Here is a 20,839-nt window from a genome sequence, read left to right on the forward strand (position 1 = left end):
GGATCCAGCAGCAACAGCCATTGTTTTATAGGATCACAGATCTATAGCTAAATAAGACCTTAGAAACCATCTAGTCCAACTCCTTCATGTTATGAAATGGGACTAAGGTCCAGAGTGGGAAAATTAGTTTTCCAGAGTGACAAAGCAATTATATGGGCTGAGGTCTTCTTGATTCTACTTCCCTCTACTATACCAACCAGTTATCAATTTCCTACTCCTTGTTTCATTGGATTCCTCTTCTTTTGCTTTGTTTTCCAGAATGTTTAAATACAATTTATATTGTTGGATTTTTATACCGGTCCTGAGGGCTAGCAGGGGAAGGATTTTTAACATAGTAACTGTAGAAATAATATCCTCCTCAAAGCCCTACCTCTCATCCATTTCATGAAGTGAAGAAAGGCAATGGTGCAGGGTAGGGAGTGTACCCAGAAGCCAGGATGATGTACTCTGGGGGGTCTGTGTGTTGACATAAATGTGAAGATCTACCAGGAACTCTGAAATATCCTCAACTCAGCTCTGGGATACCACTGATAGCGTCAGCACCATGGATAGTGTATTCTACCTGTTCCTCTGAATTTAATCTTACTTGGAACCACTGTGACAATTAGCTTGATCCACAGGCAGTGAAGTGAATGTGATAAACAACCAATACTTCACTTATTGGAACTGCTTTGGTGCAGACAGTACTTTCCACCATGAAAAAGTAGTGTGATCCAGTGGAAAGGGCAGAAAAGTTAGATTCAAATTCTGCCTGATTTACTACCATCTGTGTAAACTTATTTTTCTTCTCTATAAAATAAATATAAATGACATTTATAATCATATTTATATAAATATAAAATAATAGACCAGATAGCTTCTGAACTTTTCTTGATCTTCCAGTTCTTGATCTAGGATCAAGTGGGCATGGCATGGACTGAAGAGAGGAATACTTTTGTTGTACAAGAGAGCTATAACATCAAAGAAAAACTGGAGGGGAAATCTTGTCAGTTATTGACAAGGACTGAAAACCTCTTTTTGTCAATGATGTCTTCAGATCCAGAGGCTACAACAACATTCTAACAACTAGTATAAAGCAAGCACAAAAAACTACTTCATTCCCTAAACCCTAAATATCAAATCTAAGAGATCAGATGAAATAAACATAGAGGTAGAAGAGCTATTTAGATCTGAAAAGGGAAAAACTAAAACAACTGAAGACCTTGAATCCTACACTTAACACAAACTCTAGAAACTCTAGCTAATGACAAAATAGAAGGCGAAAATAAAATCCACTTTTAGTCCATTACAAAGATTATCTATCTGCATGCTGGTTCTTAGAGTACTAAATATAAAAGAATAATAGTTGAATTACAACTTATCCTCAGATTGGATTTATCTGAGCCCCATCCAAAAGAATGAGAATGAGCTAATAATAATAACAAAAACAATAAAAAATTATACATATAATATATATATATATGTGTGTGTATGTATATATGTATATACACACACACATTATATATATTATACAGTGAAAAAAAAAACCCCACTAGATTTGGAGTCAGTTGACCTAATTCAAATCCTGCCTCTCACTCTTATTAGATATATGAGCTAAGTAAGTGATTTAGTTCCTTTGGGCCTTAGTTTCCTAATCTGGAAAATTAAAAGGGTTTGATTAGGTGGCAGTTCATAGTTATTTCCATCTCTAATTATAAATCTGTGATCCTTACAATTCTTAACATTATCAAAATGCTTTATAGGCCTTATTTGATCTTACCCTCACACCTATTAGGTAGATAATTATTACCACCACCATTATCAGAGAAACTGTTTACATAGCATTCTGATTTTTCAAAGGTCTATACACATATTATTTCATTTGATTCCTACAACAATCCTCTGTGTGTGTGTGTGTGTGTGTGTGTGTGTGTGTGTGTGTGTGTGAAATCCTATTCTCATCCTCATTTTACAAATGAGAAAATCAAGTTATAAAGAAGTGAGGTAACCAATCACACATCTTGATGATGATGAGGCAGGATTTGAATTCGGGTCTTTTTTTATTTCAAGCACAGAACTCTGTCATATTCCCTAAATGTTTAAAGTCTAGAGACAGAGAAACATGTATATCACATAAGATTAACTTTGAGATAGGAAGCACTGGTAACTAAGGTGATTGGGAAAGTTATCTGGATACAGGTTCAAGTCCAGCCCCATGAGATAACACTCAGCAATAGCCTTTTTTCTTTTTCCTGCTTCTAAATATATTTCCTCAAAAAGAAGGAAGAGGAAGATGCAAGAGTAATAAAAACTAAATTAGCTGAGTTGCCCAAGATAGCTGTGACCTTCAGATTTTCATCAATACCACCTGAGGGGGTGAGAAAGTGACAAAATTAATGTGAGCTTCTTAAGAACAGGGACAATCCTTTGCCTTTCTTTGTAACCTCACAGTGCCTGACACACGATAGGTACTTAACATGTAGTTATTGACTGCCTTCTATGGGTTAGAGTAGATAGACACAAGTCTCTTGTAGTTCTAAGACGCTAAGATCCTTTGAAGAATGGATGGGGCTGCTGGGAAGAAAGGGATTCCAGAAGTTCAAAGTTCTTTCTTTGCCAATACTAAAATACACAGATACAACTGCTTCCTGTCACAGAATGGAGTCTACCTACTTTGCTTTGGCTCCATTATGGCTGGCTCCTCGGTGGCTACATTTTCCCTACCTGTCCAGATTTGTATTTGGGGAGGGGGTAGGCAGTAGGAGAGTGGTAGGGGGAATGAATATGTGTGGAATATAGCTTCAAAAAGCTCATGTATGAAGGTGAGAGGCGATTCACAGACTGATCTGAAGGAACATCTTAGAATGCCAGGACTTTAACAAGCAAGCAGGTGGTGGAAACCCAATGTCTAATCTGATTCGACAAGCTTTCATTAAATATGCCCTTCAGAGAGGTATTGTGGTTCAATGGCAAGGGTGTAGAGTTTCAATCTTGGCTCTGCCATTTGCGACTATGTGAAATTAATCAAGCCGCTTTCTCTTAGGGACTCAATTGCTCCTCTGTAAAATGTGGAAGTTGAAATATGATAGTTTGCCCTATCTATAGATAGTTGCTCCCCGGATTAGATTTGAGGATCACAGATAAGATTTCCTTACTGACTGAATTCTATGCCAAAGACTCATTCATTGGGATTTCTCAAAGTTCTTCCTTTAAAACAGAAAAAAAGAGAACATTAAACTATTAACATACATGAACACCTTGGAGGAAATGCTTTGTTAGACCTTGAGAGCTGGCCATTGAAGAAAATGAGATTGAGTAGAGGAGGAAGGTAAAATAATTTTGGTAGCTGAGAATCCTTGAGGGTAAGTCTTTGGAGAAGACTTGTTAGAGACCATAGTAGGATCATAGGATCTGAGATTTAAAATTGGAATACTATTTAGCCCTGTGTACACTTTCAATTTACGTTAAGGAAACGGGCTCAGGTTAAGTGATTTGCCTAAAGTCCCACAGTGAGGAAGCGGAGAGTCAGGATTTGAATCCAGGTCTTCTAACTCCAAATCCAGCCCGCTGTCCATTGTACCACTTGGGAGTATGAGGATTCCGGGTGAGTTCAGACTGGGGAGGTGGCCAACTTTTGAAGACCATTTATGACCTGTCCTGTTTTATTTAAGTTCTGAAAGGAGAAAGGCTTAGAAGAGAGGAAGTTAGAAAGTGATAGGGCTCTGACAACCATATTAACACTAACCTGTACACCAACAGCACAATCTGGTATGAACTCCATGCCAGGGAATGGCCTTACAAGACTCAACCGGCAGAGGCAATAATATGGCAGATGGGAAGAGGAATGAAACCGAACCTCAGTCAGATTGGACTAGGAAAAGAGATCTCGGTAAGTTCCAGGTTAGAGGGTGGGGGAGAAAAGGGATTCTGTTAGAAGAAGAAGACTTGGATATGGGTTTGTCAATTGGAATCCTGCTTTCATTTCCCCTACTTATAGAAATTATGAATGTTTCCTTAGAGGATAACAAATGACCATGTCAAGTAACCTAATGGTTTGAGATTTATAAAATCAGCTTCATGAAAGCAAATTATTTGCAAAAATATTTGCTCTATATACAATTCATATAACTGAACCACCAATTCCTGGCTTTATTGGTATATCCCACCCATCTAGATTTTGTCTGGCATTAGATAAAAATCCAAAACATTTCCTATATTATCTTTTTTTCTATAATATATATGTAGATATATGTACATATGCTCCTTTGTGAAAATATTGTAAATACTGAAGTCTAATTTTTAGCATTTGTACAAACAATATAAGGAAAAATACACATTGGGGGAAAGAAATATGATTTAGTAGGAATAATTAAATGCAAGTTCTGAAAAAAACTGTTTTGATTGACCAAGAATTAAGACTTAGTGGAAAGACCAACAGGAGAAGACTTGTAAAATATCTTCATCCTTTCTACAGATGAGTAAATACTTGCAAGTGGTGGTTCTCCTTTGGTCTTTAATGATTTCCTTTGGATGAGGGAAATCAGTGAAAGCTCCAAGTTTCCTTTCTCCCTGTCCTATTGAGGAAAAATGTCAACAACTTTCAATAAAGTATAAAATAATGGGGAGAAGATCTCTACTTCTTGTTTAATGCTCATGTCGGTATTTCTTTTAGGATATTCTTCTCTTCTGCTGGGCTTTTGAGCAGGAAGAGAGACCTACCTTCACCAAGCTCATGGAAATGCTGGAGAAACTGCCCAAGCGAAACCGCCGCCTTTCTCACCCTGGACATTTCTGGAAGTCAGCAGAGTAAGAGTTCTCCCTCAGCTCCCAGACTCCTCTCTGTTTCGCTTTCCTTCCTGCCTTGGCCATACCTAGCCTTATCCCTCTATAATCACATCTCTTCAGCCATCCCATTTCCTGCCTTCTCTTCTGGCTCTTAGTCTTCTTACTTTTGGTGCAGATTTAGTAGCATAGCATTGTATCCGTGAGGACTATTTGGGGCGTCACAAAGGGGAAGGGAGAAGGACAAGCAGATAAAATAATACTTAAGGTTTAGAAAGAGGTAGATATAGTCTTCACACCATCACAGCATCTCAGAATGTGAGAGTAGAAAGGAAGCTCCAGCCCAACTAGGAATCCCCAGTATATAAATTCAATGAGTGATCTTCTGGTCGCTACCTAAAAACTTCCAAGAAGGAAGAAATTACTACTTCCTGAGAGGGACCATTCTACTTTAAAATGGCTCTATTATTTAGTGCATTTTTCCTTATTCCAAGTTAAAATTCGTCTCGACTATGTCCACTATTATTACTAGTTCTTTACTCTAAAGTTAAAGAAGGCAAAGCTAATCCTTCTTCAATACAACAGATCTTCATGTACTTAAACACAACCATCATTCCTCTGACACCTTGGCTGCTGTCCTGGGTCTTCTCTTCCAATGCTGTACATCCCTAGTTCTTTCAACTGATCCTGCATGAAATGGAATCACTCCTTTTCACCATGGTGACAGCTTTCCAGCTTATCTCTGCCCTTGCTGAGGTGTGACATCCCGAGCTGAACAAGACATTTCTGTTATGTCCTGGCTGGAAGACAGCAGAACTGTCTATTCCTTATTCATAGGGACTGTGCCTCTGGCAACTAGATGGGGCACTGGTTAGAGTATTAGGACTGGAGTCAGGAAGAACTGAGTTCAAAATCCAGTCTTAGATATTTACTATTTGGGTAATCCTGAAGAATCCAATCAGCTTTGGTCTGCCTCAGTTTCCTCATCTATAAAATGAGGATAATAACAATATTTTTAGAGTATTGTGAAAATAAACTATATTTTAAAGCATTTTGCAAACCTTAAAGCACTATGGAAGTAATAATCATCATTATCATTATTTTTATTGTTATTTTTAGGCAGCCTAAGTAGCTTTTTTTGGTTTCATTTCAAACTGTGGACCCCCACTGAGCTTGTAATCCACTAAAAATCCCAGATCATTTTTAAACAAATTGTCATTTAACATATGATTCTCATGCCACTAGGTCTCTGTTTCTATCTTTGTCTCTTTTCTCTTCTCCTCTCCTCTTCTCTGTCTTTGTGTCTCTGTCTCTTTCTCTCTCTGTGTCTTTGTCTCTCTCCTGTCTCTAAGTCTCTGTGTATCTGTTTCTCTGTATGTTTGTCTCTGTCTCTATCTCTCTCTCTGGGTCTCTGAGTCTCATTTCTGTTTCTGTCTCTGTCTTTCTCTTTGTGTGTGTCTGCATTTTGGTCTGTTTGTCTTCCACTCCTCTTTCCCTCTCCCTCTCTCTCATTCTCTCCCTCCTTCTTTATCTCTATCCCTCCTCCTCTTCCTCCTCTCTCTCTCCCCCTCTCTATCCCTCTCTCTCTTTCCCCCCTCTCTCTCCTCTCCTCTACCTTTTCCTCTTCTCTATGTCCTTCTCTCTCCTTCTTTCTTTCCTTCTTCCTCTTTCTCTCCCTTCTTCTTTCCCTTTTTCTCTGCCTTCTTCTCTTCTCTCTTCATCTCTTTCCCTCGCTCTTCCCCTCTTCTCTCTCTTCCTCTCTCCTTCTTTCTCTCCCTCTCCCTCTCTTTCTCCCCGTCTCTCTCTCCTTCCCTCTTTCCCTCTCTCTCCCTCCCTCCCTCCTTACCTTACCCCCCCCCCTCTTCCCTCTTTCTTTCCTCTCTCTCTCTCTCTCTCTTCAATCCTGCCAGCCAACCAAAGGGGTCCATGATACAAAAAAGGTTAAGAGCACCTGTTATGGAGAAACCCTAATCTGTAATGACTCTGACAACATGATAAGATGATCCATTAACCAGACCAATGTGAGACAGACCTCCTGTTAGTTTAATTAATTTTCCCTGGGCTTGTGAAGTCTTTTGATATTCCAGTTCTCTCTCTTATCACAAATCTCAGTTTGGACAATGAAAGGCTATGGATTTCCTTTGTCATCTGAGAGAATTATGCCCACAAAGAGAAACATTTCCTTCAATAAAAAACTACCCAAGTAAATTGCTGCCTAAACACACAAATCCCCTATTTCAGCTTCCATGAGGGTGTAGAGCAGTGTTATACAACATGAAAGGTGGGCTGAGCCCTGGATTCTTTGTAGTTGGAGGCAAAATCCAGGGTTTGGCTGGCTTTTGAGGGCTCTGGTATTTGTTGGCTCTCTACTGCTTTGACCAGGATGCTTTGTGATTGCAGGATAATTATAATAATATTTAGATTGTTTTCCCAATTAATTGCAGTAGTTTGAGACAGAAAGCTTTTGAAAAAAGAACTGACTGGCCAATGGTGCTAAAAGCACAGAGTCTTTATTTAAGGCATTTTTCTCACACAAAGGGCCTCAGAGGGCCAGGGAACACAGAGGGAGAAGGAGGAACAGCAGGGGGCTGATGCAGCCAACAGAGGATGTGATGATCTTAGGACCACTGAGAGAGGTATAAGGAAGATGAACAAGGATCCACCATAGATTACATTCTATTCTTGGTTTCAATACACACAGCTTCAGGTCTGTGGGTCCTGAGACAACTCATTTTATTTTTGGACAGCTCCCTTTATTAGGTATTGAGAGACAGTGTGACACTATGGAATAGTGGCTTCCCTTGAAGCCAGGAATTCTTTGTTTCAGATCCTGTCTTAGGCATGTACTAGCTGTGTGAGCCTGGTCAAAACACTTAACCTCTGTTTGTTTCAGTTCCCTCATCTGTAAAATGAAGATAATAATAGCATCAACATCCCAGTTGTTGTGAGGATTAAAAGAGATAACATATGTAAAGTGCTTTGCAAAAAGAAAGAAGAATGAGAGAGACAGAGATTCACAAAAAGAGAAGGAGGAAGGAAGGAAGGAAGGAAGGAAGGAAGGAAGGAAGGAAGGAAGGAAGGAAGGAAGGAAGGAAGGAAGGAGGAAGGAAGGAAGGAAGGAAGGAAGGAAGGAAGGAAGGAAGGAAGGAAGGAAGGAAGGAAGGAAGGAAGGAAGGAAGGGAGGGAGGAAGGAGAGGAGGGAAGGAGGAAGGAAGGAAGGAAGGAAGGAAGGAAGGAGAGGAGGGAAGGAGGAAGGGAGGGAGGGAGGGAGGAAGGAGAGGAGGGAATGAGGAAGGGAGGGAGGGAGGAAGGGAGGGAGGGAGGAAGGAAGGGAGGGAGGAAGGAAGGGAGGAGGGAGGGAAGAAGGAAGGAAGGGAGGGAGGAAGGAAGGGAGGGAGGAAGGAAGGAAGGAAGGAAGGAAGGAAGGAAGGAAGGAAGGAAGGAAGGAAGGAAGGAAGGAAGGAAGGAAGGAAGGAAGAAGGAAGGGAGGAAGGAGAGGAGGGAAGGAGGAAGGGAGGGAGGGAGGAAGGAGAAGAGGGAAGGAGGAAGGGAGGGAGGGAGGAAGGAGAGGAGGGAATGAGGAAGGGAGGGAGGGAGGAAGGGAGGGAGGGAGGGAGGAAGGGAGGGAGGGAGGAAGGAGAGGAGGGAATGAGGAAGGGAGGGAGGGAGGAAGGGAGGGAGGGAGGGAGGGAGGAAGGGAGGGAGGGAGGAAGGAAGGGAGAGAGAAAGGAAGAAGAGAAGGAGGAAGGAAGAAGGGAGGGAGGGAAAAGGAAGGAGGGATGGAAGAAGGGAGGGAGGGAGGAAGGAAGGGAAAGAGGGATAGAGGAAGGGAGGGAGGGAAGGAGGGAGGAAGTGAGGGAGGAAGGGAGAATAACAATCAATATACAAAACTAGCAATCATTTGCATAGAGAAGTTTAGTTGAAACTAGAAGAACTTTCCCATAGTCTCATTGCTAACCTCCACTTTCCACCCCTCAAACTAGAGATTCCACTGTCCCAGCTCAGAAGGACTGGAGCTCAGTGAATTTCCCTTGGCATTCATGTCAGCATGGCCCTGATCATTATGATCCTGTTGCTTCCTAGTTTACCCATCACACAGAGACAAGGAGGAAATGAGGAAGTAGAAAGAGGCAATGAGAGGCTTTGCAATTTCCTTGTCAGGAAGGTCTATTTGGCTTTATTTCTCATTAAAGGGGTTCTTTGGGTTCCCCTCTCCATCTCTGTTTGTCTTTAGGATAATAAATTTGGTCATTATATGCTGGGAACTGATTTGCTTTCAGTGAGCTGTATATTTCCTAGCCAGTGAGTTCTTACTGATTTCTCAAGTAGGCACAACAAAATAGCCCCAAATGAATCAGCTCCCAAGATTCGTCCCCTAGTATTCTGCCAGATGTAGACTCCATTGATTTAGGTATAGTCAAACGTCCCCTTACCCCTGCTCTATGGTTACATGGCTGATACTGAGACCATTAGGTCTCAGGCCCATGTCAAGTCCCATGACAAGGGGTACAAAATGGAATCCAACTTCATTATCAAACATTTATTAAACACCTAATGTATGCTAAGCTCTGAGAATACAGCAGGCTGAAATGAAACAATCACTGGCATTGTAGTAGGAGAAGGGGGATTTAACATATGCCCAATAAGTATCTACAACATGCATGAAGAACAATTATGGGAGGAGGGAACTATCAAACAGGGATGAGAAAAGAGTTCCCCATAGAGGGCAGTAATTGAACTGAGCCTTGGACAGAGTTGCTGATTTGGAGAGGGAGGAATGAGGACAAACAGCCTGAACAAAGCCACGGAGATAGAGATGAAATATCACGTACGGAAGAGGTATCAGGCTCAGGATTCACAAAACTCTGGGGAGTGGTTTGAACCAGATTAAAATATAATTGGGAAAATTTAACAAAATAAATAAAAATGCAATGAAGCAATGTTAATTTTGAGTTTTCTAAGCCAATATATGGTTCATTGGGATCTATTTCTACTTGAGTTTGACACCATTGCTGTATAGGAGCATGGGCAGTTTGACTAGATCGTAGAGTATACAGAGGGGAGTCTATGTTTGATGAGGCTGAATAGTTAGATGGACCCAGTTGGCATATATGTAATAATAATAGACAGCTGCTGGAAGTTATTGAGTTGGGGACCCAGAGAAAAGATAATATGGCCAGAAAAATATTTCAGGAAAATAATATTGGTGCTTGTGGGGAGAATCGATTCAAGTGGACAGAGACTTGAGAGTTAATAAAAGCCTAGACGACAGCTACGTCAAGAGAGAAATAGAGGGAAAAAGAAAAGTGGACATAGATGAGAGATCTTGGAACATTAGCAACTGACAGTATGTGAGACGATGTTGCTACTATTACTATTAATAATAAGTAGCATTCATGTAGCACTTTAAATTATCTCACAACACCTCTGGGAGGTGAGCATTCTCATTTTGGAGATGAGGAAACTGAGGCTAAGAGGTGGGAAAGTACTTGTCCAAGGTTTCACAATTAGCTTGTGTCTGAGGCAAGACTCAAAATGTCCAATAGGTAGTTGGTGATGGGCTTTAAAAAAGAGATTAACAATGAGTATATAAAATGAGCAGTCATCTGTAGAGAGAAGATAATTAATCAAAATCCTAAGAGTTGATGAGAAGGTACAGAGAGATAATAGAAGATGGGAAGGACAGACCCCAGAGTTAGAGATATGTTGTATATAATAGTGATCCAGCAAAGGAGACTGAATGGGAAAGGTCAGAGAGGTAGGAGGAAAACTAGTGTCATAAAGATCTCAGGAAGAAAATATCCAGGAGGAGAAAATAAGTAGTCAATCTTGCTGGTATATCAAGAAGATAAAGTAAAATTCATTAAGATGAGCTTAAGAATATCTACACAATCTCCCAGGGTCATTATTGTGATATGGAAAGTATCTTTCTAAGATTTCTAGTGTTCTAAAAATGAACGGAAAAAAAAAAAAACTTTGCAAACCCTAAAGTCCAATAAGATGAGAACTAGAAGGGAACTCATCTCCTTTATTTTAGAAATGAGAAATCAGGCTCCATGGAGGGGAGGGTACATGCCCAAATCACATAGCTGGTAAGGAGAGGTAGAATCTAAATCTAGATCTTCCTGACTTAGTCTCATACCCTTTCTACTCTATTGAGAAGAATTTCCTCATGTTTAGTTTGGAGAAGGGAAGACTCAAGGGAAAATGAAAGCTGTCTTCACGTAATTAATGGGCTATTACATGAAAGAGGGATTCTCCTTGTTCTGCGTGGCCCCAGAAGGCACGTTGTTATTGTTTGTCCTTGATTCTCAAAGAGGGCCATGACATCTGGGAAGTGACATGCAAGTGAATTGGATTTGAGTGATGGAGGGTTGTGCAAAGTCACCGACCTCCCTTTCTCTTCTGGAGCCATCTGGCTCCAGTGGCAAGAGGGCAGAACAAGAAGCAAAGGATGAGGCTCTTTGAGTTGAGGTGAGATAAAATCTCCTTAACAATTTGAGCCATCCAAAAGCCAAATGTCTTGTTTTAAGTCTTAGGTAATAGTAGTTTCCCCCTTACCTTAGTTCTATAAACAAGAATGAGATAAACATTTGGGGAGTACTTTTGTTGTTGTTGAACCAGCTGCCTTCCAAGGCTTCTTCCAACATTGAATGTAGGAGGTAGTGAGCAACGGGATATGACTCAATGTAAACCATACCAATTATTTGAAAAAAAAATTAAACTTAAGTTGTATGTCCTTTTGATGGTAGCATAGAAGTTCTAATACAATCCCATTATTACTAATATTGTTTAGTATTTGCTTTATGTTGGGGATAGTCAACAAATTGATGAACAGCCCTTGCCCTCAGCAAGCTTACATGCTACTGGAATCTTGATTTATAAGTAGAACAGATACTAGATCTGTGATGTTTTGTTTATTAAAAAGTCCCTTTCACACACACACTTCTACCAATGCAGTAGAATTTATACTGCAATTTATAAATTTGTAAATTGAATGACTTGCCCAGAGCCATATAGACAGTACCCACAAGAGACAGAATAGGAACCACTGTCTTCCTGGCTTTAAAGTCAGTTTCTCTGTAAGGTATGGCCCAATGCCTCTCTTCACAGCTACAACATGATTCCTACTTTCCATGCTCTCCATCTCACTGTTGAGATTCCTTTTTCTCACTACGATTGCTCTCCTGTCTCTATTCTCCAGGCTGTGACAGACCATGTGATGGGATGGTGCCTTTCTTACCTGTTACCCCTTCAGCTGCCTCAGTACCAAGCCTCCTCTTCATCCTGTCTCTCTCCTCTGTGCACTAAGGAAAATCCAGGGGTCTGAAGACTGGAAGGAGCCACCACCTGGGATTGCTGAAGGAACCAAGCAAGGCTTTCTGGTCTGCAAGCAGTGCCCCCTGTCCTGGACTAGTGCCTCTGCCCCTGGGAAGGAGAGGGAGAGGGGGACCAACTGGACTAGAGTAGATCAGAGAGAGATGCAATGTTTACTACAAGGGCCCTGGATGGTGGGCCTAGGGAAGAAGTGTGAAAAAGAGCAGGATGGGAAAATGAGTGTGTGAAGTCTCTGTGGATTTGCTGTAGAGATGGAACCTGACACTAGTCCAGCTCCTCCTCTACAACTGAGGATAGGCTGCTGGGACGTGTGTGTGTGTGTGTGTGTGTGTGTGTGTGTGTGTGTGTGTGTGTGTGTGTGTGTGTTTGAGAGAAAGAGAGAGCTCTATCTTTTAATATCTTTGCCCCTTTTCCTTTTTTCTCTACCCCACTTCATTAGCCTCTGGCTAATTTGCTTTCAAACAAGTCTATGTTCATTCAGTGTCAGGGGATGGGGAAGTGGATTATTTAATTGAGTCATTTCTGGTTTTTCCCTAGGTGGTGCTAGTTGTGGGTCAATTCCTTGGGTCTAGGTCACACACACATCTACATGATGCATTCTGGCCCCTCAAAGACTTATTTACAAAGGAACTGGCCTATTGTGCTTCATGAAATCTTGGCCTCTGGGTCCTCCCTTTTGGGGGGGATTGAGGTTATCTCAATTTCAGCCTCTGAGATTACCTCTCCAAGGCATGTATAAAGAAACATCTGTCTCTTTTCAACATACCTCTCCTAAACTTAGCCTGGAATATTTATATTCTTTCCCCTAATATGCTCACTATTCAGTAGAATTCAGGATAAAGCATAGAGAGAGAAGGCCACAAGAGGCCCATTGGAACATAGTGTTCCCCATCATCGAGTTCTGCAACAGAGCACTGTGTTCCTAAGGAGGTTGCAGATTACTTACTCCCTTCCCCTGCCTGTCTCCTGAGTTTATTCTGTTAAAGTCGGGCTGGTATGCTGGATCCAATCAATGCAAACATGCATGTACTGCGTACATAGAAGCAGTGTTGCATAGTGGGTAGTGTGCTCAAAATCCTGAATTAAAATCCTGCCACTTATACTCCCTAGCTGACCCTGGACAAGCCGCTTTACCTCTGTGTGCCTCATGTAACTTCTTAGGACTTAATTGCTAAGTCTCAGATGGGTTGCATTCTGTGTTGGTGGAGAGACTCCCTGCTGTGGGAGTTCCTTTTGCTGCCAAAACCCCAGATCCTGTATTCATGAATTCATACTGCATGCACAACAATCTGTCAGTAGAAATGTTCTGCTCCCTCCCCTTCCCCTACCCCTATCTCCTCCCTTTAGACAGTCAGATTCATGACCTGATCTGCCAGGAGATCACAACTTCCTGTGCCAGATGACACCGCTGTCCAGTGCTGAATTCCTGAATTAAATCAGTTGAATCTCTCCTTGCTTGATAACAGGTAGACTCAATGGCCTTGTTCCTTATGCACCTCCTAGTTTATATCTGGGAGCTGTGATTGCAGTTGAACACATTTCATAATGAGGCTGCCCTGCAAGAAGGGATTTTTTTTCCCTAAGGGAGATGATGGAGCTTCAGTGGGGTGATAGGGTGGGAAGGGGTTCCCAGAAAAACTTCCTGTCACACACCCACCATAGTAATGCTGTCAACCCTCAGCCATGGTCACTGTCCTGCCTGACCTATGACAGAAAGAAAATGGCTATTATCTATTTACAACATATCATGGAATAAAATGATAACCGAGACGACAGGGCAGCGGGTGAGATTTCCCTAAAGCTCTGTAGCCGAAGCCTCTTTGCACCTCTCCAGAACTGTCTGAGGCCTTGTTCTCACTTTGTCTGCTGCATAATTCAGCCTTCTCACTCCTTCAGGGAGTAAAGGAGATGGAGAAAAGTTCCAACTGAATTTTGACTTAAATCATGAACCCAAACAAAGATCCCTTATATCTCTTCCCTCTTCCAAGTCTGAAACAGGGAAAAGAGCCCTTTCTTTTAAAGGTTTGAGTCCAAGCTTGGGTATTCACTATTTTGGGAGTATTGGCAGAGAGACTGTGCCTCTCTGGCTCCCCATTTTCTCACAAAGCAATCTGTAAAGTCCCCTTTAGCTCCAGACCTGTGATTCTCTGATCCATCTATGGTGGGTTATTATTTGGGATCAGACATCTTTGGAACTTATGTCCTTGCTGGCTGATCCTGTAAGCTGCAGGTCCACAGGCAGATATGTAAGCCCTGTTGTGTTAGCTCTTTGGGGAGTTCACCCAGATCATCCTGCTAAGACTATGTCTTTTTCCAAAAATTGGCCCAGGAATCATCATAGCATGGATTTTGAGCTGGAAGAGACCTTAAAGATGTTGTGTCTGACAACCTTATTTGTTTATATCTTTAACTGTAATTCTTTCAACTAATTAAAAAAAAGCCTACCCATACTCTTCCATTGGATAAAGAGGCAAACAAAGGGGGAAACCAAAATTCATGTCAAGCAAACCAAATTCCCATATTGTCCATATTTCTGTTCCCACCTCCAAAGTCCCAACTGTACTCTTGGGTTTATCACCTGCCTGGGTTGAGGAAACTGAGTTCCAAAGAAGTGAGATGAATTGTCCAAGGTCATGAGGGTACTTATTCCATGACCTTGTTATTCCTTGGCCTAATATTTCCATATGCCAAGAAATCTTAAATTCTCATTTCCCTCAAGCTCAGTACCAGCCTTCTCTAGTGGCCTTCCCTTTCCTGTCAACTCCAATTCTCCTTATGGCCCTTTGGGGATGAGGAGAAGAGGTAGAGACCCAACAAAGTGGGCAGCCCATAGAGTAGACTAGGGCAATTGGTATCCAGATTTGCCTCAAGGAATTTCAGCAACAGGAAAGGTCTTTGGGTGCTATCCCCTAAAGTTCTGCCTTCATACTAGTGCAGTATGAATTTTTTTTTTAAGTAGAAGTTCCGTAGGGAAAGCTCCTTGACCCTTTTCCCTTAATCTGCTCTTTTAGATCTGCCTGGCTGATGATTCCATCAGCTCTGTGCCTAACGCTGAGTCCTTTGAGGGTTGTGTTTATGAGTTTTATTCAAACTCATTCTCTACTAGACATAGACCAAGAATTACAGTGGAAAACAGCCTCCCCATTGGGAGTGCTGAAGACAAAGAAGAACCGGATGACCGCTTTCTTTCCTTAGGTCCATCGGTTACATGCTGTAAATGCATCAGTTAGCTAGAGGCACCAGAGAAGTTTTTCTTGATACAAAGAGAGTTCTTTGTAAATTCAACTCTATAGACAGCTTTTAAGCAACATCGCTCAGGCACTTGAATAGCACCAAGAAATGTAAGTGATCCTGAATGGGCTTAGGTCATACCTGATAAACAAAAGCCAAAACTTGCCAGATGGATAATAAATGGTGGTGATTATCCCTGCCTCCCTTTTCAAAAAGGAGTAGTTTGCTTTGTGCAAAAAAATAATATAACTTCCCTTTAGATTTCCTTTGGCTTCAAAATTGAACTCAATTGACAAAAATCCAATTTCCACCCATCTTCTTAGGACCATGTCTAGCCCATAAAGTGAGAAATATCAGGATGACCTCAGCTTGGCAGATCATAGCTTCTGGGCACTTCTTGTAACCCAGGGCTGCAAGTTTCTCTGACTCATCACTTGCAGGTCAAAAAGCAAACTTCATACTAGCTAATGAGTTCGGTATTTCTGTTTCACTCCTTTTCTCATTAGTCAGTCCCCTTTGTAGAGGCTAGTCCCAAATCAGATGTCCAAAAGTAACCTTAAACTAGGGGAGTGTATCCAGGGAGCCTATTGCAGTCACCTGAAACTTTCCTGTGCCTCAAACCCACCAGCATGGCAAGCTAGCTAACTCACTTCCCAACTTCCAGGTCTCTCTTTGTTCCCCAAGACCTTCTCTAGTCCTTACCCCTATTTTCTTTCATCCTTCCCTGCTTTAAAAAAAATGGCCGCCACAGCCAGCACCTAAAACCTTGTACCTCCAAACCCAGATTCCTCCCCACCCCCCAATTCCCAGTCTGCCAGCCCCAGGCCTTAAGGCCCTCGACATTGCACTAATCCTAGGAGTTTCTCTAAGCATTCTTCACCAATGCCTTGACTGGGCCCAAAAAAATGTCTCAAGGGCTGAAGGAATCCAAAGGAAACATTCATGGTGAAAGATTGGAGCTTCTCCAGGAAAAATGTAAATCTGGAATTTGCCAATCCTACCCTCTCCTTCCAGTTTCTTCTTTGCATTCTGTTACAGGATTTAGGTTGTGCGTGTGTGTACGTGCACATGTGTATGTGTATGTGTGTGTGTAGGGGGGCCATGTTCATAGCATGTACAAAGCCAAATGAAAATCATTTTCTCCGCAGCTTAACCTGAGGTTAGTGGTGTGGGGTTGAATTTTCTACCTGTACTCAAAGGACTAAGAATGTGAACAGTGGGTGTGTTGTGCTTTTTGGAATTTTCTTTTTCCACTCGGCCTTTGGTGTAATTAGTCACGATAGGTTTGTCCATAGCGGCTGATGGGCGTATTTCCAGGCCCCCCACCCTCAACCTCATCCCTACCTAAAATCGATGTAAGGGAACTTGCCCAAACTCAGAAGGGAAAGAGACACAGTGGCCGATGTTCTGTTCCTGGAAGCCCTGAGGTCAGTAATGACATTGTCTTCAATCCATCTTCAGTTGATCATGGGTACTCTGCCTCCCTGGATCCTCCCTCACATTCAGTCATTCATCCATGATCCAATGGTCAGAAGCCACTCACGTGGTCTGGTGCTCATAGCTTTTCTGCTCCAATGTCCTAGTTTCTTCTTTAGGTGAAATAGAATCCTTGTCTTCAAAGAGCTCATCCAACTTGCTTGCCATGCATTTCCTCTTTGGAACCAGTCATTTAATCTGGGGGCAGGAGGCCAGTTAGACAATCTTGGGATGGTCCCAAACTACTTAGGTTGTCCTTAACAAGAGAAAAACAAGGCAGAGGGAGTCATTTTTCCCAGATCAGCTTCTTTTGCCCATATTCACAACTCTATATCAATGGAACCATCCATAGGGATCAGAGAAGGACAGGGACATTAAATATTTCATCACTGAAAGGAAATTCAATCAAGAGTATCAGAGAAAGTGTCAAGTGATACAAGTTCTGGATTATCATATTCACAGGAGTCTAAATGTGGAGCTGACAGGAATCTTTGAGGTCATCTAGTCCAGACCCTTATTTTATAAATGACAGAACAGAAACTGAGGGAGATTAAGGCATTTCCCAAAGTCACACAAGTAATAAGCATCAGGGTCAAGATCGGACTGCACATCCATTTTTCTTTTCAATGTACTATGTACATTGGAGCAGATATGTGGAATAGTGGCTAGAGTGCCAAGCCTGGAGTCAGGAAGACTCATCTCCCCGAATTCAAATCCGGCATCAGACACTTACTAGCTGTGTGATCCTGGGCAAAGCACTTAATTCTGTTTCTCTCAGTTTTTTCATCTGTAAAATGAGAAAGAAATGGCAAACCATTTCAGTGTCTTTGCCAAGAAAAGTCCAGAGGGATCAACAAGAGTTGGGCATGACTAAAAAAGACTAAACAACAAAAACACCATAGGCTGGTTCTCTCTAACCCTGGAAGCATGGCCATTATGGGAAGATTGACAGGATCTGGTCACTATTATTTGTCAAGATGATCCCTTAAATGGAAACATTGGAACCTCAAGTTGACTAGCCCTCATGGAGTCAAGTAGATCAGCGACTGTACATTGGATTTATTGAAAATGTTAGTTCTACTCCCTTTTGTTGCACTTGAGAAAGCCAGCAAGAGCCATTGAGGCCTCTATGGCAAGTGGGATTTCTACTCTCTGATTTGACTTTGATCTTGAAACGAAAAGCCCTGTGAATTAGAGCCATACAGTCTCTCTTTATCTCCCTGCCAATGCCATCCTTAGCTCTTGCCATTTCAGTGGAAATAGCCTTATGCCTCTCTCTCATTGGTTGACCTTTCATTGCATATTTGACTTTTAATGCACTTAATCTTAAGTTCAAGCAGCTGGAAAAACATCCATTTTATTCTATCACTAAATAGAATTAGACCATAAAGGCTATTGCTAATGTGGAAAAAAGCCAAGATGGGGCAATCAAGATGGTGAAGGGAAAAGGGTTCATAAGTTGAAGCAACCATGGATGTTTATCCTGGAGAAGGAAAAAAACTGACTGGACCTGTCATGTGGAAGAGGGATTATATTTCTTCTACTTGGTCCCGCAGAACTGGCAATAATCAATGGAAACTATAAAAAGGCTCAGGCTTAATGCAAAGGGAAAAACAATACTTCCTTAACAAAATGAGCTACTCAAAAGTGGAATGAGCTCTCTCAATGAAAATAATCCAGCGGGTTTTCTTAGGAGGTATTAAAGGGAGAGTCAGACTTGGAGTTAAGAAGACCTAGATTTGAATATTTCCCCAGTATTTAATCTATGATCCTAGCACTCAGTTTCTCTTTTATCTCTCTCTCTCCCCTCCCCTCTCCCTCTCTCTCTCTCTCTCTCTCTCTCTCTCTCTCTCTCTCTCTCTCTCTCTCTCTCTCTCCCTCTCTCCCCTCTCTCTCCCTCTCTCCCTCTCTCTCTCTCTCTCTCTCTCTCTCTCTCTCTCTCTCTCTCTCCTCTCTCTCTCTCTCTCTCTCTCTCTCTCTCTCTTACACACAAACATATACACATTCCTTCCCTTCCTCTTTCTTTCACTTCTTCCCTCTCTTCCTCTTTCTCTCTCTTTCTCTTTCTCCCCCCATCCCTCTTTCTCTCTCTACCCCTCAACTGCAAAATGGGAATAACAAAAATCTCTGTCTTACAGAACTGTTAGAAGAACTATGGAACTGGTGACTATTAGCTGATATTAGTGGGTTGTCCTTCCCTAGGGATCTCGAAGCAAAGGTGAGATAGCCACACGGGTATGTTGTTGAGCCAATCCTTGTTCAGGTAGAGATTGATTTAGATGGCATGTGAGTTCCATTCCCAAGCTAAAATTCCATGATTGCCCTCTCTTTCTTGATCATTCTGTACCCTCTGGAAGGAAGGAAGATTTTTTCATTCCACTATATTTCTCTCAACCTACTCCCTGGAAGCCCCAGGCCCCTGCTTAATAATAGGAGTGTTTCCCCAGAGAACACATGAAGCATTCCCATCTCTGGAGCTGGCCTATAGTGAGGGAAGAAAAGGAGAAAGAATGCTTAATGGGGTTTTGAGAAAGATTAGATGAAATTTAGTTGAATGTGAAAGTTCTTACTTGAGCCTGCTAAGTAATATTTGTTGGTTTGCCTCAAAGCTCCCAAGCATCCCAAGATGAGAGTCCATTTTCCTGCCCAAACCCATTCCCCCAAATTCTCCACGACCCTCTATTCTTGGCAACAATTTGATCCAATTCTATAAGCATTGATGGACCTCCAACCTGTCTATGGATGGGGATCCATAATGTGGATAGAAAAATAGAGATGTTCCTGTTCACTGTTTGCTTTCTTTTATAATTCTGTGTATTCATGCATTTAAAAATATTATCCTGAGAAGGAGCTTCTGTGATTCCTTTCTCAGACAGATAAGAGTCTGTCACAGAGAGAGAAAGAGAGAGAGAGGGAGAGGGAGAAGGAGAGGAAGAGGGGAAAGAGGAAGGGGAAGGGGAGGAGGAGGAGGAAGAGGAGGAGGAGGAGGAGGAGAAGGAGGAGGAAGAGGAGGAAAAGGAGGAGGAGGAGGAAAAGGAAGAGGAGGAGGAAAAGGAGGAGTAGGAGGAAAAGGAGGAGTAGGAGGAGGAAGAGGAGGAGAAGGAGGAGGAGGAGGAGGAAAAGGAGGAGTAGGAGGAGGAAGAGAAGGAGGAGGAAGAGGAGGAGAAGGAGGAGGAGGAGGAGGAGGAGGAGAGACTCAGAGATAGAAACAGAGACACAGAGACAGAGATACAGACACAGAGAGAATGAGAATGAGAATTAGAATATTTCCTGGTGTAGATTAATTCCTTCCTTCTTTTTTAAACAGAGGAAATTAAAGCATCAAGTCACCTGACCCAAAGTCACACAGGGAATAAATTTTAAATCTGAGACTCAAATCCAAACCCTTCTATTCCACATCCAGGGCTCTTTCCTCTCCTACCTCCCCTACATAAAGTTTATTGCCACTACGTGCCTGTATAGTGTCAATCCAGCAGGTCCTTGAACTTATAGAACGAAAGGGAACAAAGGAGACAGGGATCAAGAAATAGAGCTTTTATTGTGAAGATGGGCCTTGATTACATCCTTTCACCTTCTTCATGTGAAGGAGGGTTGAGTATCTTCTGATCTCACTATTCTTTCATAAGACCATAGAGCTGGAAAGGGCCTTAGAGATCATCAGGTCCAACCCTTCTTGAGAAAACCGAGGCATGGAGATGTTAAGTGGCTCACTCAGAGTTTTATATATATAGTAAGTGTCTAAGGAAGAATTTGAACCTGGATCTCCCTGGCTTCAAGTCTAGTTTTCTGTTGGCTGTTTTATACATCTACTGCCCATCACTACCTTTTCAATCTGCTGAGTGAGTGGGCTGATGGGGAGCCGCTTTGAAAGCACTTCCCTTGACAACTCCTGCCCAAGAGTCCAATCCTTTCTTTGAGTCTGGTACATGGGTGGTAATATGTGCTTTGTGCATGGCAGTCATGCATAACAATTTATGGTTCCTGGTGTACTTCTGACTTCAGTGACCCAGCATGCAATGAGACAGGATGCTGA

General features: G+C 42.0%; 1 protein-coding gene across 2 annotated transcripts in view; it reads left to right on the forward strand.

Moving 5' to 3' along the window:
• The window catches only part of KSR2 (kinase suppressor of ras 2), a 600,040-nt gene extending 583,491 nt beyond the window's left edge, over positions 1 to 16,549 (forward strand). The window contains exons 18-20 of one of the 2 annotated variants that reach the window (XM_074296724.1): positions 3,739 to 3,868; positions 4,652 to 4,785; positions 11,966 to 16,549. In XM_074296724.1, the coding sequence (XP_074152825.1) occupies positions 3,739 to 3,868; positions 4,652 to 4,785; positions 11,966 to 11,972 (271 nt within the window). In that variant the 3' untranslated portion in view covers positions 11,973 to 16,549. Of the gene's footprint in view, positions 1 to 3,738; positions 3,869 to 4,651; positions 4,790 to 11,965 lie in introns of those variants that run through there. The other variant, XM_074296733.1, reaches the window with a different exon arrangement.
• Positions 16,550 to 20,839: the final 4,290 nt, after the last annotated feature.

This window comes from Sminthopsis crassicaudata, chromosome 1 (assembly GCF_048593235.1).
Source record: "Sminthopsis crassicaudata isolate SCR6 chromosome 1, ASM4859323v1, whole genome shotgun sequence".
Classification (NCBI taxonomy): domain Eukaryota; kingdom Metazoa; phylum Chordata; class Mammalia; order Dasyuromorphia; family Dasyuridae; genus Sminthopsis; species Sminthopsis crassicaudata.